This window comes from Sesamum indicum, linkage group LG1 (assembly GCF_026168435.1).
Source record: "Sesamum indicum cultivar Baizhima isolate 11 linkage group LG1, ASM2616843v1, whole genome shotgun sequence".
NCBI lineage: Eukaryota > Viridiplantae > Streptophyta > Magnoliopsida > Lamiales > Pedaliaceae > Sesamum > Sesamum indicum.
Window position 1 is genome coordinate 11,399,271 of NC_142657.1, and position 21,361 is coordinate 11,420,631.

The following is a 21,361-nucleotide window of genomic DNA, read 5'->3' on the forward strand; positions in this document are numbered from 1 at the left end:
AAGTTAAATGTAGGAATCCCAATGAGCAAGTTCTGTTTGCGAATTTTCAAATCGTGCTTTTCTTTAGATTGAGTTCATACATTACGTTGAAATTAGTGCACATTGACAATTTTCCAATGAAAAATACACACAACTCGTATGTAATTTCATCGAGGATAATCATTTATGTACAGCAAAAGGAATATAATTTATTGCAGTTATACTGGTTAAAAAGTAGTACTATAAATCAATAATTTGATAACTTGAAGTCCATAATGCATCATAAATTCCAACATACTACTAGATCAAAATGGTAGAATGCTCTTAAGAATATCATAAAGAAAAAAAAAAGGGTAAATTATACTAGACTCTTCTTAAATTTATCAGAATTGCAAATATTCTCTTTGTGAATTTAATGGCCATCTAACAAATATCTTTTTATGATAGTCTATTGTAGGGGTACTTGTTAGTCGACCGTTAATTTTAAAGGTATTTATAATTTTTAAATAACAATGAATATTTGTATTTATCGTAAATTTTTAAAAAGGTATTTATTTTATTTTATTTTTTATAAGAGACATTTATAATTTACCCAAGACGAAAACTTAGAAGCTTATATAATTCATGTATTAACATGTGCGCATGGGGTTTTACCGACTGCAAGAGTTACTGCAGACTAATTATGAGTCTAAAGTTGTTTAATTGACATACTCATTTCCATAGCAGTTGATGAATATTAATTGTTACTAGTAAGGTTTATATATAACTAATACATAAATTATTATATTTGTTGATGTACATTTATGATATAATAATTTGATCGAGAATGATTTGATTGAAATTCACATACAATAATATAATAAATTTCTTAATCAAAATAAGAATTAATTATATTTATACTCCCTCTAAAAATATTAAGTTACATTTTTTTCTTAAATAAGTTTTAAAACTACATTTAAATCCAGTTCAACAAAATATGCCAATATTAACAAAAAAAGTTACATAAATTTTTAATTTTACCCCTTATTCAATATTTTCATGTAATAATTTTATACTTATAATGATGTTTCTCTCATTTCATAATATATATATATATATATATATATATGATATTTATCCCCATATAAGTATAAATATATATATGAAAATATTAAATAAATAGTAAAATTAAAAATTTATGTAGTTTTTTTGGTTGATGTCAGCATTTTCTATCCAACCCCTAACGAAAGAGACTTAGATGTAAATGGAGAATTTTCAAAAGGGACACAAGTGTAATTTTGAATTGTTTTTTAGAAAACTGTATTTCAACATTTTTAAAAGAGGTCTAAGTGTGATTAATATTAAAAATAAATAAAAAAAAGCACACTGAAAATACATCTTTTAGCAAACCAAAGATGAACAAACACAAACTACAACAAATTTGTAGTAAGCAAGTAAATCCAGAGCATGCACGCTTCGACAATTTCCCCATCTATGTGAGCTACTTGCCCTCATTGTTTGCTTGCTTGGCCTTAAGTTCTGCGAGGTTCTCTTTGATAAGCGGCATGACGGAATGAATTTCATCAAAATAAGGTGCCGTTACATTCTTTGTGTCTTCAATCCACTTCAAAATTCTCGTGTGTCCGACTAAAATACGATCACGGTCCTTCTCATCTGCAACCTAAACCAATGGGGGAAGGGGAAATTGAACAACATATCATATATTATTTCATTTGATAACAGTGTTAAATTCACTAGAACAAAAAACCATTGTTGTGAATTATGAAATAAAAACGAGAATTACAATTAGGCCATTTACAGATTTGTTCAGGAAGGTTGTGTTATTAGTGTTTTCACTGAGGTTATAAACTCTTATAACTATTTTCGTAAAAGGTTTACATAATATTTTGTAACATCTTATAAAATATTTTAAAAAGCTTATAAGCTCATCCAAATACTGTCCAAGCAGAATGGGTAAACACAAAATACAGCACAAGATTCGAACAACATTTGTTATTGCTAAATAGTCAGAAACACATATAGGATAAAAAATATGATTCTCCCTTTAAGTAGAATGCAGACAAAACGCAAAATTAGAGCGAAAGATTTGAACTGCATTTATCCATTCCCAATAGTCAGAAACACATATATATAAGTTGGTGGGTGTTTGTAACCTCAAGTTGCATGATTTCACAAACTAAAGCAAGATCTGCAATGGAAGGTTGAGAATTCCCCAGCAAAAATGGCCCATCTCCCTCAAGCCAATACGATTCAATCATTGCAAGAGATGCCGACAGAAGTTTCTCACCTACGTCTGCGGCTTTTTGGTCCAACGGCAGACCAAACTCCGGTGCGACAAGGGTGTTGAAGAGATATTCAACTGAGACAGACAAAGCAATTTAAAAGAGATAGGCCTCTTAATTAGACAAAAAGGTGCAACATCGGATAGCATTATCTACAAAATTTCTAACATCATAATTTCAAATAATTGTGTAGTTAAACAACAGATATACTATAGGCAATATACTCAAATTCTAGAGCAGCCATGATCAAAGTACACCGGCGGATATGTATAAAGGAGAACACATTCGCTCATACTTACTAATCTCCGGTTATATATATAACCAAAAATATCTGATAATATCATATTTTATCACTGATATCATGATATTATCAACCACACCAAGATAATCGGTGATAATATCTAATAACATCGTGTAGTTGCAAATATTGTATACCTTAATGAATTTGCATATATGTTTTTTTCAAGATATTGCGATCTAATTTAGTTACAATATTATTATCTATACAATATATTTTTTTTATTGCCGCTGCTATTCAAGTTCAACATATGTTTATTTGATTTTATTTTAAAACTTCTTGACATATATATTACTGCGTTTTTTTTTTTTTTTGAAAGGATATATTAATGAGTGTAATTTATGTTATCTGCATTTTATTTTATAATTCTGCTATAGTTTTTTTCAAAAATTAACATCTCATAATACATTTATTTGATATCGCCTTATAGATCTCAATACACAACATATTCAGTGTGAAATAACACCTCATCAATAGTATCATGACACTGCAAGTTTAAACTATATCATAATCCACTAAGAAGCAATGGCATTTGTATGTAACCTGAACCGCGCCGAAGATTAGAGTGATGCCAGTCCAGCACTGAATGGATCTTTGCTCTTTTGTGTACATCAGCCGGATACCTAAACCCATCAAAAACATATAGTTGATGCATAACATCACGAGTATTAGATATATACTGCAAAAGGCATTTCGTCGAACACGTAGGGTGCGGCTTTTTCCGCAACAACCAACACGACGTACCAGTGATCGGCGACTCCAGGAAATGCAGAAGCCAGATAAACAAGAATGGCATGACTGCCAAAACACACCAAATCAGTCAGAATGTGAATTGTCTTTTGTAATCAACAGCTTGGAATTTTGGGAAAGGTTTTATATGGAAGAAGTGAAGTTGGATATGCATTATGGCTTAATTACAATAACTTCCCAAATATTAGTACAATCTACCCCTATAAAAATTAAAATAGGCACAAAATACCCCTAAAGTTTTAAAAATATCAAAAAGCCCCCTAACATATTTTCATATTTTGATCTATATATTGCTCTCATTTAGCAATTAATTTTGTTTTTATCTCAAATCAATGAGTACTAAATCATTAGAATATACCATTAATTACACTTATATCTCCTCTAAAATATAAATATTATACTTTCTCTCAAAGAATTTTAAAATTATATTTACATCCCTTTTGAAAATCCACTGTTTACGCCTTACCTACTATTTCGTCATGATTTAGATAAAGCTGATTACGGTAACATTAAAATTATATAATTTCCATTTCACACCCCATTTAATATTTTTGTAATAATTTTGCACTTACAAGGAAAAAAATGATGTGATGTTAACTTCACTACGTATATATATAAATATTATTACATTTATCCCTTTATAAGTACAGAAGTGTATATAAGAATATTAAACGAGGGACATAATTAAAAAAATTATATAATTTTTTTTAACTAATATTAGTATTTTTCGTTTAAACTCAAATAAAAAAAGGTGAAGTGTAACCAGAGAATTTTTAAAAGGGGCGTAAATTAACCCTAGAATTTAACTTCAATTACTGGGCTATACCTAATTTTATTTCTTTTAAATTTTCTTAGAATTTACAGTTGCTGGCTATCAAACCAAAAAAGTAAAACTTTAAGCAAAAGTACCTCTCAAAAAGCTTGAAATCAGCATGCATAATTGCTGGAACTTTTCTCATGGGGTTTATTTCTGAAGTGTTTAAAGCAAAAGGGTAAAAGATAGGGAAAAATATTATTTTAGTCCGTTAAGTATGCCTAATTTTAATTTTAGTCCGATAATCATGTCCATTTTTGTTTAGGTCCAGTAACTTACGAAATTGCTTACTTTTAGTCCTCTAGCAACTTTTTGGACAATTTTACCCCTATGCAACTTTTGAAAGGCAGTTTTAGACCATATGCACTTATAGGGTAAAATTATCCGAAAATTTGCTAGAGGACTAAAAGTAAGCAATTTCGTAAGTTACTGAACCTAAACAAAAATGGACATAGTTATCGGACTAAAATTAAAATTAGGCGTACTTAATGGACGAAAATAATACTTTTCCCAAAAAAATATTCTTCAGTAAAAAAGCACCTTTTTATCTAAAATTTACAGCAGAAGAATGTGGAAAGAAAAATTCATTACTGTTACCTGCAAATTCAGGGGATCGGTGTTGCATCTTCCCCAGCTGAATATTCACTTCCTCGAATTCTATCCCATTTGCCCTTTAACCAATAAAAGATCAGAATCAAACACAATTTTTTAGTTTTATTTTACCCTTCTATTAAAAATATTAATAGAAGCTGGTTGCCTCCGTCGTCGTCGTCGTTTGGAAGTTTTGCGTTGTCGTTTTGTTTTAAGAGTTCAAGGAATGACATCGCTATTTTCTCTAAAAGAAAATGAATGATGTGGCTATTGATGTGGTATTTTTAATTTTTTTTTTTTAAGTATAAGAACGTGCATTTGAGATGGGAACAACAGTTGAAAACGATTGCTAATACCCAAAGGATGAGGAACAAAAGGAGGAATCCATCCGAGGAGGAGTTTGCGTCTGATTAATTAGTTGGTGAGGCAATAGTTTATCAAGACGATGATCAATAGCTGTTCTGAGAGGATAGTCGGTCACACATGGGCTGGGACACGGCCTAGACTCCTAAGGGAAGCAGTAGTCGGGAATTTTCCTTAGTGGGCGAAAGTCTGACGGAGCAATGCCGTGTGGATGCGAAGTGAAAACATCTTGTATATTTTATTTGTATTTTGAAAAACAATATTTAATTTATCTTTATTTATTTTATACCAATATTAATACAAAATCAAAACGTACTAAAATTCCGAATAATACCCATATATATATATTTATCTACTCATTTTGTCTCCCAAAATAAAAAAGAAAATAGAAATGAAACTGAATAAATTAAGGGTGTAATGGAAGAAGAGAAATTTCTTACTTGCAGAAGATAAGAACAGCACGTGAAGGTTGGGACAGCCGATCGACATACAATTTCTTTTCACACACACTACACACAGTAGCTTTTTTAGTTGAATGACTTTGAGAATCTTCACATTACTGTACATATATACTGCTAAATTCAATTATTCATTAAATGTTGAACAGTCAGATATGAGATAGGGTGGACCACTGGACCTTGAATATAATGAATGGTATTCTGACAAGCAATGTGAATGCTCTGAAGAAAGATGAACTCCAAAACAAGTATTGATGTTGATATTTCTTTCATTTATATGAGTTTTATCATAATATTATTTTTATGGTTTTCTTTGTTGATGTGTATTGGGGATCAACTGCACCACAATGGTTGAAGAACTTCCATAAAAATTTTAAAATTATTGGGTTACTAACATGCAAAATAGAGATTAACACATCGATGCTTAAGTCGATAATGTATTGATTGAATAAATGAAAGGAAAACTTGAATCAAAGTGAGAATAATAGTTTGAAATAGTGTGAAAGTGATATAACTCATGAGTGCAAAAAGTATGCTGAATATAGTCTAACAATCGAGAGAGAATGAAAGTATGAGTCTGATAGTTCGTGTTACCAAAATGAATGCATAAAGGGCCCCATTTATAGGCGACGTGAATCATATACCATTAGAAAGCTGTATGTGTTAGATACTCAACAAAAAAATCTGTTCGTGATTTGGACTTATCTAGACTAAGATATGATCATTTTACCCAGTCTTGCCAGTCTGCCAAATAATCTGAAAAACTAGTACATGCTGGTTAAAGAGTTAATACCACCCAAATTACTTGGAGTACCTTGGAGATGTCACTGACCCGTGTGACGTGTCATCCCTACTGTATGCTGATTCATCTTGATGAATTGGATCAATTTCTTGGGCTTGCCCAGGTTAGTGAGGATAACATAAGTTATAGGCTTAATATCTTACTCATGGGCCAGCCAAGCCCAACCTGCTGGGTTGTTTGGTGGGGACCTACCTCCTTGTCTTTGGTCTTTAAGAAAAATATTTGAAGGGGAATCATAACTCACAGTCCTCACCCACTCCAAAAGTGTGAGACTTGGTATCAGACTATTGTAGTAGGACGAAATCGACTTGCCAAAAAGATGAAGATTTTTTCTGTCGTGCTTATTTAGTAGAGAAATTCTGCATGATTGTTCAAGCTTTGCCTTGCTTTGCTGATAAAAGAAGAGTCCCGTTGGTTAAGAACAACTCGTACATGCATGTAGATTTGGGGGGGTTTTGTGCATATTTGGTGGCGCAAGGTATTACCTGTTTATGGCGCAAGGCTAGAGCCCGTCAACAAGAGCATAGGCCATAAGCCTGTTAGCAGTGTTAGAGCTAGGAGCACAAGCTAGAGCTCCTTAGCGAGAGCAAATTTACAGGCGGTAGCCGTTAATAGCTAAACAATTCATCTTTAGTTTTTGGAGAACATAACTATGAAGTTCATCATAAAAGAAATACAATAACATTCATCATAAGCATAGTTCTAGAACATAGGATAACAATATTATCATAGCATGGGAGGTCTTTCGAGTGTTCTTCTAGCATCAACCTTTCTATTTCATACCCCAATATTAGCCTGAAGAGGCATAAATCGTCTTTCAATATTTCTTGATTGATGCATAAATAAATCTTACAAAAGAGTGTATGTAAATCAGACGAATGTTGGTCGAACCAACGATGGACAAAAATTGGATTACTGTAAAAGATACAACATTTCACACCATCAGTATAGTTGTGCAATAGTGCGGGATTTTCAAATTCATGAATGTGTTCAATAGGATGAGTAGTAATGTTATAAGGTGATAGGAGTGATGGTGCTAACAAAGAGTTATTTAATTTTTTATTATTAAAAAAATTATATTAACATAATTTTATTTAATAGTATAATAAAAACATGACGAATCACGACTTGTCAACAAATAAACCAAGAAAAATTAAAAAACTGGCCAAGTCGCGATCCAGAATCACGACTTGGCATTTTTCCTTTTTTCTTTTCGTTTAAATAATTTTGTATAATTTCATTATATATAATTAACTTTTAACAACATATTAAAATCTAAAAAATTATAAAATTGATATTGCATTAATTTAAAAAATTACAATTAAGGGTACAAATGTAATAGTGTATTTATTTTGTACAATTGTAAAAAATTACAATGAACTATATAATTACAAATGTAAAAAATGTCCACCCGTTCCACAATTCCGTCTGTGGCGTTGACGCCTAGGTTTTCTTAATTCCTCGCCCACATATTGAACTGGCTTATTTTGTGCCTCATTTTCATCACCACCGAACCGACTTGATGTTGTTGCGGAACTTGACTCCACATTGTCACGATATGCACCAAATGATGAAAATAGAATTGGTGAAATATTATATCCTTGTGTATATGGTTGATTAATACCAAGACCAAGGTCAAGAGAATAATTTTGTATTTGGTTTGGCATATATTGAGTCGATTGAAACCATTCGTCTTGAGACGGTTGAAGCATGTAATAATCTTGAGGTGGTTGATGCACGTAATAATCTTGAGGTGGATATACTATAGAAGGACCAGCTATATCCATCCCAATATCATGACGTTCAACTGAACCAGTTGACATTCTACCAGAACTTCTTCTTTGCCTGTGGGATATTGTGGGAGCATCATCGAATGGAGAAGCAATTTGTTGTGGCTGTTGGGTTGTAGCTTCCTTGATAATATGTACCCATGGTCAAATTTATCCATCAATTGATTATACCCTTCAATATTTGGTGGTCTAGATTGACATAAAGTTTCAAGGGCATTCACCTCATTTGCCTGAAAAGTGTAGAAAAATAATGAGCCTTGTGGGTTAAAAAAAATCTAAAATAAAATATGTAATATTATATAACAACGTACCACAACTTGCAACATAGATGCTTCTCCAGGTTGGTACCCGCTTTCCACACGTCTATCAGTAGATGACAACACGAAATTTCTTGTTATGTTGTAGTACCATTCCTAATAACCTCGTTCTGTTTCCCTTCTATTGAAAATGGGTGGCCGAAAATTTTGCACAAGGTACGTCAACATCCTCTCAACCAGCTATGCCACATCGAATTACTCAGCAAATATTTTACCACTCTATACCATTTTTCGAACAAACATTCCTGGAGGTACCAGTGGATTCCATTTATGTACCGAACTTGAAATATGCAAAATTTTATGACAAAAACGAAGGCAGACTTGATTGGGGAATGCTTTTCAAAAATAAAGAAGCTTTAATCGAGGCAGTGAAAGATCACTCGATACGATATGCCCGACGCGAGTATTGGGAAGCTGAGAGTTCGAAGGCCAAGTAGAAAGTATTATGTAAGAACAACAGCGAAGGTATATATATATATTTTCCGTATATGTATAAGAATGGGCAAAAAATATTCGACTGATTCGTGTTTATTTTTTTCTGATATGTGGTGTAGATGGGAGCTGCGAGGCATTTTCAAATAAAAAATTGGAAGGTGGACAATAACAAAATATGGAGGGGACCATACATGTATATTGAATCAAATGTCCCTCGAACATGGTAATTCAGATAGAGTCTATGTTGCATCTTTACTGTTAGGACAGGTAAAATGCAACTCATCGTATGGAATAAAGCATGTCATCCAAACTGTGAAAGACCATACCGGATACGATATACCATACCAAAAGGCATGGTACAGTTTGAATATGGCACGTGAGATGGTTTATGGAACATGGAAGAGCTCCGTTCAAAAGCTACCCAAATACTTGAGAGCTCTCCAAAAATATAATCCAGGAACGATTGTTGACTGGCAACACAAAGTCCGCGACACATCAACCGGTGCATATATGATATGATACGTATTCTGGGCGTTCAAGCCGTGTATTGAAGGGGTCCAACATTTTCGCAAATTTATCAGTGTAGATGGGATCCATCTATACACAAAGTACAAGCACAAGATGCTGATTGTTGCTGCCATGGATGAAAATCAACAGGTACTCCCTCTTGCTTTTGTAGGTGTTAAAGAGCCAGAAACTAGAGGCGTTTCAGTGGTTAGATAGGATCGACAAGAAAAAATGGACAACATCTCATGATGGTGGATGACGATGCCGAATTCTGACGATAAATATGTCGGAATGCATAAATGGAGTATTGGAAGGCGCTCGCCGCCTACCGTTAACAGCAATTGCTGAGATGACGTTTCAGCGAAGCGTCCATTATTTTCGTGAGAGGTTAGCGAGAAGTTCTGTAATGTTGGCCAACAACCAATTGTGGACGGATTTTGCACATAAAATGTTCCAAGATTGGCATCAAAATTTTGTTGAACATACCGTCACCAAATACCATCAGTTCCAACAGTCTGCCTCGGTTGTTACAAGACGTCACAGTGGACATGGAGTCAACACCCATATTGTCAAAATTGCAAACCGAGAATGTTCTTGTGGCAAATGGACTCAATTTGGTAATCCTTGCAGTCACGCTCAAAAGGTATGCGCTGCATACATGATTAATGCTGCATCAATGGTGAAGGATTATTACGATATAATGGCTTATAAGAATATATATTCTAAGTCATTTGAACCTATGCATTTCGAAGATTATTGGGATGTACTGAAATTTGAGTTGGTCCACGATCCTACTATTCGCATTTCTTCCGCACTGGTCGAAGTCAAACAACACGTATTCACAACGAGATGGATTGGGCGCAAACGCGTGCACGACAACAAGCCCAACAAAGAAATTCTTCAACACAATCAGATGTGCCAGTACAGGGTTGTCGGACTAATTGTATACTTTTTGTATTTTTTACAATTATACAAAAATATACACTTTTACATTTGATACATTTAATTATAATTTTTTAAATTAATACAATGTTAATTTTTAAATATTTAGATTTTAATATATTGTTAATTATATAACATTAACAAATTATATGTAATTAAATTAAATATATTGTTCACATTGTAAATTAAAAATTAAAAATATATTATTAAATTAAATATATTGTTTATCGGTCATCATCTCCTTGTTGGAGGGGATTCCTTGCTTTAGGTGAAGGGCTTCTCCACTCACTTGTTAGCGAAGCTCCAACACTCGCGGCAAAGGGCTTGCCATGCACTCATGCACTGGTGTGACCAGCAGGGATAAGCTTGTCTTCCTGGTAGGATCAGCGGATTAAGGTCATCCTGTTCGGGCATAGCAAATACTAGTTGTTTTTGTCCTCGTCGGAGAGAGAGATATATAAAGACAAAGTCTTTGAACTAAATATATATATATATATATGTTATATATATATAATATAAGGACAATATTATCCAAAAATTTAATTGTAGGGGATAAGTGTTATATTTATTAGTTTAAACGGGTAAATGTTACATCAAGAATAGCTCAGGGGCAACATGTCCTTTATCCTAATTTTTAAGCTAATGCAGATTAAGATAATTATTGTCAATGAGTTTATTTGCGAGGATGATTATAATAAGGTCATGGGTTTGAATTCGCTAGCATGTCAATTTTTACGATAAATTACAACGAGTTCTTCTAAAATTTGGCATAATTATAAATACCTCCTCATTATTTAAAAATTACCTATACCCTACGAGGTTTGATGAAATTATGTGAACCTTGGATGGAGGCTTGGAATTGTCAATTTGAAATTGTGGGTACTTTTAAAAAAAAATTAAAAATTTGTATTAAAATAAAAGACCAGGTGAATCAAATTTTTTGAAAAACTATAAAAAATTTGTTCACTTAGTCAATTGAAAAAATGGAGAGATTTTTTAGAAAAAAATAAAATTATGATTTATAATTTACAATGCCATTTTGATCAGTTCACCATAAAAAATGATCAAAACCTACCCGTCCCGTTCCTGCCCTAATAAGAACATGTCCAAGACGAATTTTGTTGGATCCGAGTCCGACTACCACCCCTATTGATGCTATTATATTCCAATAATGCACCAAAAATACTTGATAGGTGGTTTTGGTAGGTGCCCATAGAAAGTAGACAGACAGGTAGCCTTGGTGGGGTACCCCTTAAAAATTAGATAGACGAGCGACCTTGGCAAGCACCCCATTAAAAAATAGACAAGCAAGTATTTTTTTGTAGGTGTCCCTAAAAACTAGATAGATCAGCGCCTTTATGCATTCAAACAGTGGAATCAATCACCAAATGTATTCCAATGTTCACGACGCGTTAAAGGCGGAGTTGGTACACAAATAAAATCTTGTTTAATATTTTAGTCAATATATATATATATATATCTTTTTTACTTTAGACTTGTTTGGTTGGTGTGATTAATTTATATCATTTATATTTGATTTATTAATTTAATTGGCATTAGGTATAAATTGTGGGTTTGGCCATGTAATTTTAATAATACGACGTGGAGGATAAATTTCACTCGACACGCTTGATGTGCCCCAATTTTTTTCGATCAAATAATAATTTTTGATAATTTTGAATTTTTTAATTATTAAGAAAAAATCTCACTGGTCAGAAATCTCATCCATTTTAAATTAAAAATTAAATTTGTATCTATTTAAATCCAGTTTGTTTTTATTTTAAACATATTCAAATTTTTTGATTATCATAAAAAATATTTATCTTATTACTAGCTATTTATTTCATTTGACTCATGTACTTTTTAGACACTGATCTAATATCAATTATTGGTATATCTCATACAATATTTTTTTAATTTTAATTCATTAGGTAGAGTTATTTTTTTAAAAATTTATATCTTTTATTAACAATTGTTACATTAATATTGTTAAAGTAAGCTTTTAATTTCATCCCAATTAATATTTTCTTTTATTTTTTCTCAGCCTTTTCTGATTGGATTTGATTCTTAATTCTGTTGTTATTCAAGTTTGAAAAATCATATGCTTAGTGAAATAATTTTTGACATCTTATATCCCATATATATATATATATATATATATTTTATCCTTAGTGAAATAATTTTGTGAATATATGAATTGTTCAATTTCAATATTTTTTATAATTATTTTTAGAAAATTAAAAGGCTTCTCAATGTATAACATGATAATATATTTTTTTATTTGTACTATTATAAAAAAAAAAACTTTTATCGTACCAATTTTTGAATGCTCAAATTTACTCTTTATTTCTTTAAATTTTTTTTGGTCAAATTAGTCATTTCAATGTTTTTTAATAATCTCATAATTATATATTTTTTCTTCTTACTTCTCCATATTTATTACAAATTTATAATTATAATTTATTTATTTTCACATTTTTTTTTTCATTATCCAAGATTATGAGTTTTTTTATTACAAGGTCATTTTTTTTTCATTATCACAATTTAGATATTTACCTTTAGCTACAATAATCTATTCATATTATTTTATTTTTAATTTCGTAATTTGCTTAAATTATTTTATATATTTTTATTTGTATTAAAGTTCTCCAATTATTTATTTATTTATTTAAAACTCCTATTGAATTATATGTATAGACTAAAAATATTAGTAATATTTTCTCCACCAAATTTCTTTGGTCCATTTTAGTATTTAGTTATGTTTACGTGTCGTTTCATATTAATTTTTCAATCTTAGGTTATGTTATTTTCTTTTTCATATTTGTCACTGTCTACTTAATATCTAATTTGGAAGTGATATCTAATTATGATTCAATAAATAATAATTTGCAGCATGAACATTAATTTCAAATTCTAGAATTGCCCTTCACGAGGGTAATTTTCAAAAGACCAAATTGTCCTTATTTTTTAAAGGAATTTGCAGTAAAGGACAGGATTCGAGCATGAAGGCAACCCCACCCACCTGACCCGGACCAATGGACCCGCCCGCTTTGATAGTCGTTGATCACCTGACACTAGGACGCTCAGATGATGCCACGTGGTCTCCCAATCAATGGTGAGCACATTGCAATTAAATATTGAAAAGGGAAAAAAAAAAATTCAAGTGCAAAAATCCCTTAATGAAAGAAAAAGAAATTAAGTCAAATCTACACTGTTGATGGACTAGTAATACCAATAAATACTAGTATTTATGGAAATTTTTTAGCCAAATTAAGATTGGTGGAATCAAATAAATCACAAAGTAAGTGTGATACATTTGTCATGTGATTGGTCACTTTTCCTGAATTATTTATCAATCACACTGCAAGTGTATCACTTATTATATTATCGATTCAAATCCAACCAAACTCGATTCGTATTGGTGTTTTGAGTTTGGTAAAAGGAAAAGAAATTATCAAACTAATTTCTCTCTCTCTCTCTCTCTCTATATATATATATATAGAGAGAGAGAGAGAGAGAGAATTTGAAAAAAAATTTTGCTTTTAGAAAAGTGATATTTTTATTAAAAAAAAAAGTTAAAGTTGTAGCAGAATAAAAAATGGGTAGTGTTTGGACAAAAAATAAAAAAACAGAGAAGACTAAATTGGGTAGTGTTTGGAAAAAAAAAAAAAAAATCACTTCTAAAATAAACTTAATTGATTAAAGACCATTTTGTCACTATTTGTTAAAATTGATACTATTTTTGCTTATATTTGCATTTGTTGTTTGTCAATAATAATTATTTTTTTATAGAAAATAATAAATTTTATTTTGATTAGATTATTTCATATTTAATGGTTTTGAAATATCAACAAACAAAGTGAATATTTAATTTAATAATACTCCTACTAATTAAGTAATATAATTGTTGATGTATACACAATAATTAAACTTGTACAGATGCAAAAGAAAATATATTTTTATTAATTAATTATAGCCAATTAATTTATATTTTTTAATGATAAAGGAATACCATAATTAAATAATATAGTAAATAAAATTATAAAATATTTAAATGTGAAAGTGTAAATTTGATTATTGTTAAATTATTCAATTATTTAAAAAATTCAATATCAACTTTAAATATGAAACTTTAAAAACAAATAAAAAATGATAAAGTTAAATTAAAATTATTATAATGCGGGTAAAGTAGTAAAAGATAAAGTTGAATTTATTTACAAAGAAGCCAAAACAGCTAGACCTATCTTTTAGCCTAAAAACGCTTCTTTTAGCAGTTTTAGAAGTACAAGTCGGCATCCCAAGCGCCTCAAAAGTACTTCTTTAAAGACTGAAGTTCAAAGTACTTTTTTGAAATTTGTGCAGATACTCCCCATATATATGTATATATAATATATATAGCTAAATGATACTTGATCACAATTAAGTCAATTTTGACCAAAAGCTAATATCAAATAATTTTGAATTTTTTAATTATTAAGTAAAAATCTTATTGGTTAGAAATTCCATCTATTTTTAAGTTAAAAATTAAATTTGTATTTATCTAAGAAAATTCTATAATCAAGATTAGTATTTATCTATAGTAGATTCCACCTTAAAAATTAGAATACTAATTCAATTGGTATTTATTTTAAAAAATATTCAAAATTTTGGATTAAATTTTTATCACAAAAAAATATGTTTCTTATCACTAATCATTTATTTTTATTCTAATATCTCTTGGCCTATCTCATGCAGTAAATTTTTAAATTTAATTAATCAGATAAAATCATTTTGAATTTATTGCAATACAAAAGGGTAGTCATACTTGATAAATAAATATATATATATATATATATATTTCAATGATAAATATAATTGTTTTTTTGCTTTTTGATGTCCATTTTCACATCATTTATTTAGTTAGACTTCTGTTCTTCAAATTTTAAATATTATTTTTTACTTTTTTAATGAAGTATTCTCGTATTTACAACTTAAAAGTTTTGTATTTTTATAATTTATTAATTTTTGGGTATTGACTTAAAATTTTTTCAATTTTTATTGTTGAATTATCTTTTTTTCCTTCATACTTTTATTTGTTCCATTGATGATTTTTCTATTTGAATATTTACCTTTAGCTACATTAATAAACCATTCAAATTGAATTTTTTAAGCTTTGTTCATTAAATTTCATATTAATTTTGCATACTTAGGTGACCGTGATTTTCTTTTCATAATTCTCATTAATGTCTACTTATTTTCTAATTTAGAAATTCAGGGTAGAAAATATTTAATTTGATAGAATTGAATTATTTATTAAAAATTAATTCGATTATTTTATAGTATCTATGATAATTAATGGGCACAAATCCAAGTATCAGAATTTTTTTCATTGTATACATTACTATTATATCTTCATTTATTGTGTTTCGAATTTCTTAGAGTATATCCGTAATCGTAGCATATATTTTAAAAGGGTGAACAACAATTTATCCCTTATAATATTAAAAATGAGCATATTATCCCCTTATGAAAAAATATAGCAATTTATCTCTCTATACTTTTTAAAATGAAGCAATTTAGTAAATTGCTTCATTTTAAAAAACATTGGGAGGTAAATTGTTGTATTTTGAAAAATATAAAGCGATAAATCGCTATTTATTTTTTCATAAGGTTGTGATTTACTCATTTGCGATATAACAAGAGGGTTGCTTGCATTTTTCCCTATTTTAAAATGTAAATATCTTTACTTTTTATTGATGCATTTTAATTTAGAAAAAAAAGTCACTTTATATTATTGATCTCATTCAAAACAAATTCTTAACTAAGTTTTACATAATTTAAAATTTTTGTAAGATACAATTTTATTATAATGAATTAAATTAAATCAGTGCATAGCACGGGACATACGCTAATTTACGTATAATTAATGTTCATGGTATATTAATGATTACAAAAGATTTCTGAATAGAAATAAATGAAAAGAAAACACAACAAAAATAAATCTTTTTACAACCACCACAAACAAACAACATGAACTAGACCAACATAACATACACAAAATTTGCTTCAACACCTTCCCCATCTGAGTGAGTTGCCCTCATTGTTTGCTTGCTTGGGCCTTCAGTTCCTTGAGCTTCTCTTTGGCGAACGGCATGAGGGAGTGAAATTCATCAAAATAAGGTGCCGTTGCGTTCTTTGTGTCCTCAATCCACTTCAAAACTCTCTTGTGTCCGGCCAAAATACGGTCACGATCCTTCTCATCCGCAACCTAAACCAGTAGGGCAGGGGGAACTGAATGAGAAAAATTTCGTCTCAAATTATTGAAATCCGTCTGAAAGTTTTCATAAAAAAAGTCGTATATCGCTTTATTTGATAATGAGATTGAATTTACCGGGACATAGGTTTTGTTATAAAATTAATAGAATAAGAATTACGATTGAGTTACAAGAATCCTGTTTCAAGTCGGACAATTACTAAGGATTAGTTGGAAAGCGATTACATTTTCTATAACATCATCGCTCTAGTTCGAAACACTAACGAAAGGGAGTTTAGTGTAAACACTGATAAACCTAAAGGAAGATTTATATGAGCTTCAAGTATATTATGTGCTCTTAAGAGTATATTTTAAAGAATGTTTTATAAACTTAGCTTTCATAGGTTAAGTAAAGGGAAATCGCATTTTGGTTTCTATGTGTTATGGCCTTTTTCAGTTTAGTCTCCTTTATTACGATTTTTTTATATTGCATCCCATACGTTGAAATTTTTCTCAATTTAGTTTTCATGTGCATTTTTTGTCCAATAATTAATGAAAAATGTATGGAAATGCACATGGGACTGCTAACGGCTCAATTAATTACAGAACAGAAAAGATGAACGTGAAGACTAAAATTAAGAATGTCAACAACTTATGGGATGTAATGTGAGAAAATAATAACAAATGGGACTCAATCAAAAAAGCATATAGCATATAGGACCAAAAATACGATTCTCCCTTTAAGTAGATGCAGACAAAACACAAAATTATAGCAAAAGATTCGAACTGCATTTATCCATTCCTAATAGCCACAAACACATATGTATAAGTTGGTGGGTGTTACCTCAAGTTGCATGATTTCACAAACTAAAGCAATATCTGCAATGGAAGGTTGAGAATTCCCCAGCAAAAATGGCCCATCTCCCTCAAGCCATAACGACTCGATCGTTGCAAGAGATGCCGACAGAAGTTTCTCACCTTCGGCTGCAGCTTTTGGGTCCAACGGCAGACCAAATGCCAGTGCAATACCGGTGTTAAAATGATATCCAACTGACAGAAACAAAGCAGTATAAGGAAGACAGGCCTGTTCAGATATATAGAAAGCTAACTGTTCCATTCAATATTGTCCATAAGTTCCAACATCATAATTTCAAATACATATGTAGTTAACAACAACAAACATATACATGCAAAATAATCAAATTTTGGAGCAGATCAGTTCATACTATCAGCCGATACGTATCTCAATCAGCTAGAATCTATCCACTATGTCAATTATTCTTTGAGCATACATGTACTACCGAATAATATCCAAGAATGTCGAACTATTTATCATCAACATATATATATCAATAATACTACCGTCCACATCAGGACATTGAAAGAAGTTAGCATCTTATAATGCATTTCTCTTGTATCGCCTAATAATATTTTGATATATTGCAAATAACACCCCATCAATATTATAGACTGCAAGTTTGAACTATGATGGCATTTGCATGTAATTACGTGAACCACGGCGCAGATTAGAGTGATGCCAGTCCAGCACTGAATGGATCTTTGCTCTTTTGTGTACGTCAGCTGGATACCTGAACCCATCAAAAACATATAGTTGATGCATAAGATCATGAGAATTAGATACATACTGATACAGGCATTTCGTCGAACACGTAGGGTGCGACGCTTTCCGGAATAAGCAACACAACGTACCAGTGATCGGCAACTCCAGGAAATGCAGAAGCCAGATAAATAAGAATCGCGTGACTGGGAGAACACCAAATTTGTCAAAACTGTTAATTATTCCGAGATTGTCTCATTCTGTTACTTAAAAATTTTACCTAAGTGCGTTCTTAAATTATTGTGTATTTAACTTTAATTATTCCAACGGAGAAATACTACTTTTTGTCAATGAAAGAGTTTCAATTCGAGAAATTATTCTATAAAACTGTCAATGACAATTCAACTTGAAAATAACACTAGAAAAATCAAAATCACACCGTGATCACCATGAAACCTCAACTATTGGCTATACCCTTGTTTTTCAATCTTTCAAACTTTAAATTGTTCTCAGAATTCAGGAAAAAATGCAAGTAACCCTTGTCATATATCGTAAATGAGCATATTACCCCTTTATGAAAAAACAAATAACGATTTACCTTCCTATATTTTTTGAAACACAACAATTTATCACCCTATGATTTTAAAACGGAGCAATTTACCTTCCCGTATAAGGAGATAAATTACTTTATTTTAAAAAAGTACAGATGGGCAAATTGCTATAATTTTTTCACAGGGATAATGTGCTCATTTTCAATATCACTTGGGATAACTTGTTATTCATAATTACAGGCTATGAAATAAAAAAGAAGATATAAGCAGAAGTACCTCTCAGAAAGCTTGAAATCACCATGCACTATTGCTGGAACTTGTTTCATGGGGTTTATTTCTGAAGTGTTTAAAATAGAAGGGTAAAAATAAATAAATATATTTTTCAGTAAAATACACTTTTGATCGATCTAAATAACACAGAAATCCGAGGTAGAAACATTGATACCTGCATATTCAGGGGATCGGTGCTGCAACTTGCCCAGCTTAATGCTCACTTCCTCAAATTCTATCTCATTTGCCCTTTAACCAATAAAAATTCAGAATCAACACAATTTTTAATTTCATTTTATCCTTCCATTAAAATATAATTAATAGAAGCTGGTTGCCTCCGTCGTCGGGAATTACATCGTTGTTGATGGGGTATTTTTGTCTTTTAATATAAGTATCTGTCCTTAAAAGAGAACAATAACTGGAAACGATTGCTAATACCCTGCAGGCCGGCTGAGAAACAAAAAGAGGAATCTGCCCTAGGAGGAGCTTGCATCTGACTAGCTAGTTGGTGCGGCAATCAAAGCGATGTCCATGAGGATTATTAGCCACACGTGGAGTGAGACACGGCCCAGGCTTTTACGAGAGGCAGCAGAATTTTCCGCAATGGGTGAAAGCCCTGGCCGAGCAACGCCACATGGATGCGAGGGGAAAACGTCTTGTATATTTTATTTATCTTATACTAATATTGAATATAGAACTAAAAAAGTACTAAAAATCCCGAATGAGGCCCATATATATTTATTAATTTATTTAGTTCCTTTTGGCTCTCAAAATAAAAAATTAAAATAGAAATGAAAGCTAATAAATTAAGGGTGTGATGGAAGAAGAGAGTTTTCTTACTTGCAGAAGATAAGAACAGCGCGGGAAGGTTGGGACAGCCGATCCACATACAATTTCAGCTCCATCTTTCTACACACACAGTAGCAATCGGATTGAGATTATTACACAGCTTCTCTGTCTCAATGTTTTTGTGATTCTCTCTCTCTCTCTCTCTATATATATATATATACACACACACACACACTGCAAATTAATCCAAAACGTTGAACAGTCAAAAGTAAGACATGATGGAGCTTGAAAATTATGATTGAAATAAATGATAGTATGCAGCATGAACATTTCAAATTCTAGAATTGCACTCCCATAAATCAACGGTCAGCGGACAAGTTGGACATGCAACTAAACATTAAAAAGAACAAATAAAATCCAAATTGAAAAAAAAAATCCCTCTTATGAAAGAAAAAGAAAATAAAATTGATACCGTTGATCGACCAATAAAATACCAATCAATACTAAAGTAAAATTTACACGGTCGATCGTCTAGTATTGATTGGAATTTTTGGAAAAAGAAAAAGTAATTGACAAACAAATAATATTTCAATATCCCATAATCATATTCATCTAGAATCACCAAGTGCACCCTTGATGTGCCATGTTCACACGCTAAAATGGGAGTTGGTATACAAGTCAAACCTTGTTTAATATTTTAATCAATATATATATATATATCCTTTTAACTCGATGCTTGTTTGCTTGGTTTACTATAAAAAGAAATTAGTTTGAATTATGAGTTTAGTCTAAATTAATTCATTATTTACAGCCCGATATTAAATGCAAGACCCTTTAGAAGATTGGAGTAGATTATTTTAATCAATCAGGCCAAAGGGTGAGACAATAATTTGTCCTAAGTTTAATTCAAATTAGTAAACACAATATAAACTAATTTCTTTAATTCCCCTAAACAATGTATGATAAGTATTGTGTTAATATAAATATTGTGTTATTGAATGATTTTCATGTCAAGGGGTAAATGTATAAAATGGCATGCAATCCACCTCAAGTGGAACTGATGGGATATAAATAATCTTTTTATCATTATTATCGCAGGCCCGAGCTGATATCATTTTTATCATTAAGATTGGGTGGAATATCTTAAAAGTTTGTTTGCTTGATGTGTCCCAAGTTGTTTTAGAGAGAGATTTCTTATGGTTTTCGAGAGAATAATCAAATGTGTCCAGAATAATGTCTGAATTTCTCATATGTTAAAGACTTGAGAATTACCAGCAAATCAGAAACAGTATTCAAGTGATAAGAAGAAAAGGGTTTATAGTTTATTTTGAAGTCAAAATTCCAACCGTACTTGCAAAAAAATAATGCATGCAAACGGAACAGCTCTTCTTCTACTGTTCTTGCTCAAATTTAGGGTTAGGTAAGTGATACACCTAAATTCCTGCTAGTTCCTTTGCTGCTGACGTGTCAAGTTGGTAGGCTTTGTTCTTCCGGGGTTGGGCCTACTTTTTTTTAGCTTATCTTCAGTTGGGGTTTTTTAGAAATCTTCTTGTAGATTAAATTTCTAATATATAATAGCAAGGTTTATTGATAACTTTGCAATTGTCATGATTTTATAGCGATTTAATCTTTC

General features: G+C 31.0%; 2 protein-coding genes across 4 annotated transcripts; both read right to left on the reverse strand.

Annotated features, from left to right (window-relative positions):
* Positions 1–1,223: 1,223 nt before the first annotated feature.
* LOC105157733 (glutathione S-transferase T1) lies at positions 1,224–5,651 on the reverse strand. 2 transcript variants are annotated; one of them, XM_011074194.3, is made up of 7 exons: positions 5,518–5,648; positions 4,721–4,794; positions 4,219–4,279; positions 3,304–3,357; positions 3,103–3,182; positions 2,133–2,338; positions 1,224–1,639 (listed from the first exon to the last, which is right to left on the reverse strand). In XM_011074194.3, the coding sequence occupies exons 2-7, from the start codon at positions 4,746–4,748 to the stop codon at positions 1,460–1,462; spliced, it is 609 nt and encodes a 202-aa protein (XP_011072496.2). In that variant the 5' UTR covers positions 4,749–4,794; positions 5,518–5,648; the 3' UTR covers positions 1,224–1,459. The 2 variants fall into 2 exon arrangements, with proteins under 2 accessions (XP_011072496.2, XP_088734519.1); XM_088878393.1 differs by having other exon boundaries at positions 1,497–1,639; positions 2,267–2,338; positions 5,518–5,651.
* A 10,560-nt stretch (positions 5,652–16,211) lies between these two features.
* On the reverse strand, positions 16,212–19,960 carry LOC105157740 (glutathione S-transferase T1). 2 transcript variants are annotated; one of them, XM_020697224.2, is made up of 7 exons: positions 19,780–19,960; positions 19,115–19,188; positions 18,946–19,006; positions 18,271–18,324; positions 18,070–18,149; positions 17,405–17,610; positions 16,212–16,598 (listed from the first exon to the last, which is right to left on the reverse strand). In XM_020697224.2, the coding sequence occupies exons 1-7, from the start codon at positions 19,842–19,844 to the stop codon at positions 16,521–16,523; spliced, it is 618 nt and encodes a 205-aa protein (XP_020552883.1). In that variant the 5' UTR covers positions 19,845–19,960; the 3' UTR covers positions 16,212–16,520. The 2 variants fall into 2 exon arrangements, with proteins under 2 accessions (XP_020552883.1, XP_011072506.1); XM_011074204.3 differs by having other exon boundaries at positions 16,212–16,575; positions 19,780–19,949.
* Between the last annotated feature and the right edge of the window lie 1,401 nt (positions 19,961–21,361).